The sequence below is a fragment of the Eurytemora carolleeae genome, unplaced genomic scaffold (genome assembly GCF_000591075.1).
Source record: "Eurytemora carolleeae unplaced genomic scaffold, Eaff_2.0 scaffold1353, whole genome shotgun sequence".
Classification (NCBI taxonomy): domain Eukaryota; kingdom Metazoa; phylum Arthropoda; class Copepoda; order Calanoida; family Temoridae; genus Eurytemora; species Eurytemora carolleeae.
The window spans coordinates 3,376-11,406 of NW_019402113.1; the positions used below are offsets into that span (position 1 = coordinate 3,376).

The following is an 8,031-nucleotide window of genomic DNA, read 5'->3' on the forward strand; positions in this document are numbered from 1 at the left end:
CACAAAAGATGAGATTTCTAAAACGACCAAACAGAACGTATTCTGTCTGTTTCTTTACATACCACTCATGTATGCCGAGTCCATTAGCACCTGATTCAATCAGGGTTCAGTCATTCGTTTGTTGTCTATTCTGAACATCTATCTCATCATCCAATTAGAGTTATGAATCCTTCAATCGGCGCTATCAGTAAATGGAAATATTTACTTCTACTGAAACACGATTCCCTGCAACTGTAAACAGTAAACTTGTTTATCTAAGACAAATCTATAAATAAGCCGTGAAATATCTAAATTACAGACTGGGATATATAATTAAACTTAAAGAATTTGAGCGGCGGCTTGAATTGGTTCCACTTTTAAGCCGCGGCTCAAATTTTTTTAATTCGGCCTCAGTTCGGATCGTTTGTGAATCTGGTTCTCACTTTGTTGTCCTTGTCATTCTGTTGAAAAATGAATAGTTCATAGAACATTTTTTTTATAAATTTCTAATCCAATTTTTTATTCTTTTAAGTTATTTCCACAAATTCAATTTCCTCGTCCAGTGGTTCAATTCCAACCTAAACCTGATTAAAAACAAATTACTTTTTTCAAATTTATTATTTCTTCTGATCGTCAGAACTTTCTTGGTAAACACAACTTACTTAATTTTTTGTTTGTTTCTGATGTGTGTGATGAACAGTGTGATATTTTTTGATACATAATTTTGATCTCGATATCCACGTTGGACGCTTTTGATTTGAGGATCAATGCGTAATTAAAGATCAAAATTAACCTTGGAAACTAGTATTTAAAGAGATTTAGGCCGTCATTCAAGTATTATCTTTTTGGGTCCCCCTGTATTTAAGAAATAAATGTTTTTACCCCCATATTACAATCTTATACAATAATATTATTAGCGCTTCATAAACGTTTCTTCCTGCCCAAAAAAATAAACTAAACCATTAATAGAAACATCTATACAGGCTATTATAAATATTCCGATGTATTTATCCATTTTTTGTTTGTTTAATAATTCAAACCAGTGCACGTGATGATAGAGGAGAATTGGTTAGTAAAAAAAAAACTTTTTAAGGGTTTAGACTTTCATAAAGTTCCACAAAAATCTGAAAGGTTTCACAAATTTGAAAATAGTTTTTAACATTAAAAGTTTAATAAAAGCAAATTTTTACAGAATTCGGTAGGAAGTGTGCAGTATTTGTTTGCGGCCAAAGTCCAAAAATCTCAAAAAAATGATTTCCCATGGAAAGGGACTCAAGTTGTATTTTAGTTCAAGAACAACAAACCAGACCATGTGTGCAGTCTTAAGTATTTCAGTTAGCTAATTGATTTATAATGTACTCGACATGGTTAAAATATTTGCTTTTAAACAACATAAAAAAATCAAGATTTTAAATAATAATTCTTGTTTTTTATTATTAGAGATATATAGAAAGACATATTTTCTTATTGTGAGCATAGATTAATTAAAAATAATAGATAGAACACCCGTCTTTTCAAGATTTTTGGGTTTTTCGTTCACAATCACCGTCAGGCAGAAGCCAAAAGGAGTTACGAGAATCCTCGAGAGAGAGAGCCTGTTATATGCCACTGCGCGTAACTCCTGTTGGCTACTGCCTTAATCTCTAAATCTTGAAAAGCCGACATCTAGTGTTCTATCTGTTATTGTTAAATAATCTATGATTGTGAGGAACAACTAGTTTCTTCTTTCAGTGTACTCATAGTCCTACACAAATCAGATCGTAAATAATATTGATATTTGAAATTTTGCAAAGGAATTGAGTCTTTGTAACAAACTCTGATTTTCTGATACCTATATTTTTTCCATCTGAGGGTGTAAACCTTTGATATTTCAAACTTAGATTCTTTCATCATTGCATTTCATTCATAGTTTGAAATATCTAAGGTCTACGGCATTGGGTTGCAAAGATATAGAGATTACAAAATCATAGTTTGTAACAAAGACTCAATTCTTTTGCTCATTTTTTGCATATTATTAAAGAAGAGCTCAAAGGTTTTCCAAAAGTGTATCAAATGTTATAGATTTGCATCATAATAAAGAAAGAAACGACTATTTTGGGTAAACCAGACGTCAGCCTGAATAGGATTAAAGAAATACATTCCGAATGCCGAATTGTAATTTCGTAAAGGTGAACTTTAAATCTTTATTGTGAAAATAGACCAATTTTGCATGGAATTTACTTTCCTTGCTGAATATATTTCTTTTAAAAAGAACTCGAAATTCAAAGTTCTTAATTTCAGACAATCGTCGTCGTACATATCAATACAATGAAGACGACTTTCTATTTCAATTTCAAGGTTTAAAGGGTAGTTTTGTGAATCGTCCAAGAAAGGAACTGTCGTTATTTCAAGTGACCTTTCTTTAAAGGAGGAGTATGCACGATTTACAACAGTGCCTTTTCCTCTCTAAAATGAAGAGCCTTTTAAAATTACGTACAAAGTTCCTTTAAGGGTCACTTAAAATTACAAAGTTATTGAATATTTTTAAAGACAGATTTTCAATTTTTATTTTTTTATTTTATCAAAGTTTAGATCCTTTCCTTAGTCTCTGGTTGGTCCACTATAAAGTAGGATGCAGAGAACCCTTTAGAGTTTATCGTGTCATCAGACTTAAACCTAACAATAAATTTGTTCAAACATAAACAAGAACAATTTCCAAAATTATTTGAAACTAAGCTTTTAGGCATTCAAAAGAGCATACCCGATTTAAAACGGGTTTCTTTAAGACTTTTTTCGATAAAAATGGTTAAAAATGTTTCTGTAGTAGATATCCTCGACAAGTCATTTTTTTGTAAAACCAAAATTAAAGATAATTGCAATTGTAAATCGGACATATCCTCTATAAATGTAAGGTTATTTATAAATTAGACGTTTAAATTTTAGAAATTATTTTAGAGAAAGGAATTGAGGCTTTGCCACAAAATCAGATTTTCTAATCCTTATAGCCTTGCAACCCAATGTTGTAGACCTTCGGTATTTCAAACTATGAATTCTAATGGATCAAATAATTTAAGTTTGAAATATCAAAGGTTCACATTATCTGATATAGCGCGAGCGATTAGAAAATTTGAGTTTGTGATAAAGACTCAATTCCTTTAACAAAATATTTTAGAAAATGTTTAATTAAAAACCTGAGCAGTAAGGCCTCTTCCGTTGAAATTATATCTGCCGGAATCTTGTTTCCGCAAAATCTTCCGTAAGATGCTCCGGAATCATCATATCCGGAAAAGACCTGCATTAATAGTATTTATTTGTTTTTCTGTATCTGTATCATTATCTGTCTCTTTTCATTTGTATCAAAACATTTCTCTTCCTTTGTGTTCATAAATCACAAAACAAATTATCCATTCTAAAACATTTCTTATGGTAAAACTGTGGAACAATATACGGAAAGCTTAATTTAGGATAAGCAATTTAATCTTTTTTATCTTTTTAGAATTTATGAGAGCCGGTAAAAAATCTAGAAATCCTAAAAATAATAAGTAAGTTATTTATTGTAGAAAGCGCATCAATCGAACACTAGATAATTTGTATTTTATAAGTCTATACAAACTTGTAAAGACATGAAAAGTTTACCTCAATAAAATCGTAAGCACAATCTTGTTCCTCTTCTAGTTCAAAAGTTATGAAGCTTAGCGACACTTGACCAGCCTAAATTATGGATGGTCACGTTTATCATTTTTCCTTCATAAAAATGGGAAATACACGTTTATCATTTTTCCTTCCTTTATAAAAATGGGAAATACACGTTCATCATTTTTCCTTCCTTTATAAAAATGGGAAATACACGTTTATCATTTGCCATTCCATTTTGTTAAACTATAGTATAGTCCAATTCATAATGGTACAATGGTAATGGTAAAAAAGTATTTTCTGATAAATAAAAATGTGATTTTTGGTACGGAAACAACAGAGGTAATTGTCAGCATATAACACACTTTTCAAGCTTGAAAAACGAAGATAACTCCCACGTTTCTTATTTTTCAACTTACGGTTTTAAGGTAACAGTTGTTAATCGAAAATTTAATGAATTTAATCGTCCAAAAACCGGTTTCAATTGAGTGGCGACTTAAATTTTGAAATAAAATAAACATTAAAAACAATTGAATCAGTTATAGCTATTGCCCAAATTTTTCCGCAAAAAAAATTTACTGTTTCAAGTTGTTAAGAAATAGATAACGCGTACCATCCATATAGATTATCAAGTAAAATAGGAGGCAACAGAGAAATGAACCAATTATACACGACGTCACAAGTGTCAAATATAACAAGGAAAACACGAAATTTTCTCACATTAGTGACATATTTTCCAAGATCAAATAAAACAGTGTAACGACAAAAAATTAAACACATATAATTTCACTTATTTTACTGTAAGATAAGCATTTTATTCTAAATTTATCACTATTATTAATGATTTTGTCGAACACAAAAACTAAGTTGACACTTGTGACGTCAGAATACAGCTGTACTGAGAGTGTACAAATTCTACGTTGCCATCTATTGTACTAGAATCTAAATGAACATCAGCGGCGGAAAATAAATCGTTTACCAAAAGTGTATAAAAAAAGTTTTTTAGTAACCCAAAATTATGGAAGATTGAATTTTAAACCATTTGATGCTTAGATTTTCTATTCTATCAATAACATTATGAACAAAATTAAAAATATTTTGAGTGCATTAAACAACTTTTAGAACGATATTCAAAAAATGTCCCTAAGATCCCAATTTGATGTGGGACCCCCCTGTATGTACTATGTACTATGTGGGACCCCTGTATGTACTATGTATGTGGGACCCCTGTAGGTACTATGTGGGACCCTTGTATGTACTATGTGGGACCCCTGTATGTACTATGTACTATGTGGGACCCCTGTATGTACTATGTACTATGTGGGACCCCTGTATGTACTATGTACTATGTGGGACCCCTGTATGTACTATGTACTATGTGGGACCCCTGTATGTACTATGTACTATGTGGGACCCCTGTATGTACTATGTACTATGTGGGACCCCTGTATGTACTATGTACTATGTGGGACCCCTGTATGTACTATGTACTATNGTATTTTATAGGAAAGTGAGTTGACTCATGAACTGTATTGTATTGTATTGTATAAAAAAGTGGGTTGAACAATGACCTAAAGCATATTGTATTGCATATGAAATTGGATTGACCAACAAATTAAACTCTACTTTTTTGCAACATTTAAGGTTTGGAGGAGTACATTAAAATATGCATAGACTTTGATATCTATTTGCTTTTTTATGGGCAACAAAACACAGTTTAGTTTTGTATTTTGAAAAAGAAATTAGATCTTGTTCCCAAACTCTGATATTATAGTGTCTGTGCCACTAAATGTTGTAGACCATAGATATTTCAAACTTTGAATTCTGTGAATCAAAAGTTCTAAGTTTAAAAATTAAGGTAGCAAAGATAAAGGAATTAGAAAATTTGAGATTGAGGCAAAGACTCAATACTTTGATATACAATTTCATAATTTAACTATTTCACAAAAAAGGTTTTAAATACAGGAATAACCAGGACATTGCGAAATAAAAGGTAAAAATTATTTATAAAATAAGAAAAATAAGAAAATAATTTAGAAATGTGGACAGCTGTAGTTCGTTGATCTCTCATGTCTATAATAAGGATCAAATTATCGTTTAGTAGTTCTGGAGATGTCACAAAGAAACTGAGTTTTTGCCACAAACTCCGGTTTTTAATCTTTACATCGGTAATTTCCTTACTTTAGATACATATCGTCATAATCAGAAAGACCCGGAATTGATTTATAATTAGTCAGACGACTTCACCATCTAATTTTACAAATATGAGTAATGAAAGCTTTAATAACAAAATTGCCCTATTCCTGCCAATTCTAAAATGTGGTCTGCCTTTATTGTGCGTTTAAAACAGTTTTTAAGTGACGATCCATTGCTGGCATCAATGCTCGATTCACAACAGTACCCTTAAAAGATTTGTCTCATCGAGTATAAATTAAATATCCATGTTTTTGTTTCTTTAAACTGGTATTTTCATTTGCGGGTTCTCTGCAAAAGTTTCAAAGAAGCAATGATGAAATTAACAGAATTAAAGAGATTTTGAGTCTGGAAAACCATATTTTATTCCACATTTTGGATCAGATTAAGGTTTCAAAGGTATCGTTGTGAATCGGGCATTGTTTTTTTTGCAAGGAGGGTTACTTGAAATTACGCTTAAAGTCCATTTCATGATTAATGAATAATGATTAATGATTAATGATTGATGATTAATGATTAATGATAAGAAACAGCAATTTATGATATTTTAAATGGTTTATCATTTAAAACAATTAATATTTCAATCAGTTTGGTAATAATAAGTAGTAAAAAAAAACTTTCTCGACCAGCTCCACTCCTCTCCTCAACTTTTACTTAAAATTTATTAATTTTAAACCTTTTCCTAAGCGGAAGAAGCAAAACTGCGCAAAATATAGTTGTGCAAAAGCGAAATTGCGCGAAAAGTATTGCGAATGAAAACCCTAGTTGCAAAGATATAAGAATTTTACAGTTTCTGATTTCACGGATAAGAAAATAGCAGAAGCAAACAAATATATTATTCTCTGAGCTTAAAGACTAATAAATTACTAAAATAAATCCCTGCCAGCGTTTTGATTAAAAATTAATTGGATTTTTCGCTAATTTAATGAAATTGTTTCTGAAAGTGTAAATAAATAGTTGGAAAAGAAAGTTAATACACTTTTTATCCTCTATCTATTTATAAATTTAGCTTGTCTGTCTGTCTGTTTGTTTGTATCCAATAAACGTCAAAACGGCTAAACCGATTAGGCCCAAATTTTATATTGCAACTCAAAGGAAGGTTTGTGGATAAATAAAGATAACAAATGTTGCCAGGAAACTTGTCGAAATTTGTTTTATTTGAATATGCACAAATTTTAAAAGAGAAAACTCGCAAATTTCAGAATAATTTAGTGAAACCCTTAATAACGAATACATCGTAAGAATTCATCAAATGTCGTATTCTTCACTTTCTGATAATGGAATGTTGCAGATATTTAGTTTTTTAATTAAATGATTATATGGAACTCTTTAAAACTGTTCCCACATATTCATGGCTATTCATTTATTTTCACAAATACTGAAATTTACGTAATATTGTATAAAACCCATTGAAAAATTGTCAAGACGACATTTGATAAATTCTTCCGATGTATTCGTTATTAAGGGTTTCACTGTGTAAAAAGCTAATTTTTGCATGTACTACGACTTCGTACATCTTTTAGCTGTACAAGGGTTTGCCCATTTGTATAAATAGTATAATAATAAATATAAACTATTTGGTCTCACACTTCAGGCCCTTGCTGACTTTTACGGGTAAGACAGAGTTAGTTGTGATAATAATTCCAAAAATTATGTGTATTTTGAAATTGATGAAAAGTCAAATTAAAAGAATTTTTTAACAATTTATCTCTAAAAAATCTGTTTTTGCCAATTTTGACATTTTTGGATTTTTTAAGAATAATTTTTCTGGGACACCCTGTGGGTAATGAAAACTATTATACAACTTGGGGTTAGCCTCGTTTTTAAGACGAGGTATTTGAGGTCTCATGGGTTCTATTTTATAACTTGTGTCTAAAATGTGCCACAAACTCCAATTTTCGAACCCCCAAATCATTTTAGCCTAATTGTGTAAGCCTTAAGTATTTCAATAAAAGATTATTTTATCCAATATAAGTTCGCAATATCTTAAGGTCTATGTTATTCGGTTGCAAAGTTATGATATAAGGATTACTGAGTCAATGAATTAAAACATATAGGCATAATAATCTACAGTAATATATGTATACAGATATATTATTTTTGATATTAAATTTTTGTTTTATCATCTTTAAAAGTGATATTATGCAAGATGAAAGACGAGGGAAAAGGTTGATAATAGCCTCAGGGGAGGCCTATAGGGGATTTGGTAGAAATTTGAGAAAGAAGGGGAAAATGCGGAAGAGGGGG

General features: G+C 30.6%; 1 protein-coding gene across 1 annotated transcript in view; it reads right to left on the minus strand.

Annotated features, from left to right (window-relative positions):
- Positions 1-1,444: 1,444 nt before the first annotated feature.
- The window catches only part of LOC111717888 (tolloid-like protein 1), a 43,235-nt gene continuing 36,648 nt past the window's right edge, over positions 1,445-8,031 (minus strand). The window contains exons 23-26 of the mRNA XM_023493349.1: positions 3,595-3,669; positions 3,150-3,250; positions 2,559-2,634; positions 1,445-1,723 (exon numbers count right to left, since the gene is read on the minus strand). Coding sequence (XP_023349117.1) covers positions 1,694-1,723; positions 2,559-2,634; positions 3,150-3,250; positions 3,595-3,669 — 282 coding nt within the window. The 3' untranslated portion in view covers positions 1,445-1,693. The remainder of the gene's footprint in view (positions 1,724-2,558; positions 2,635-3,149; positions 3,251-3,594; positions 3,670-8,031) is intronic.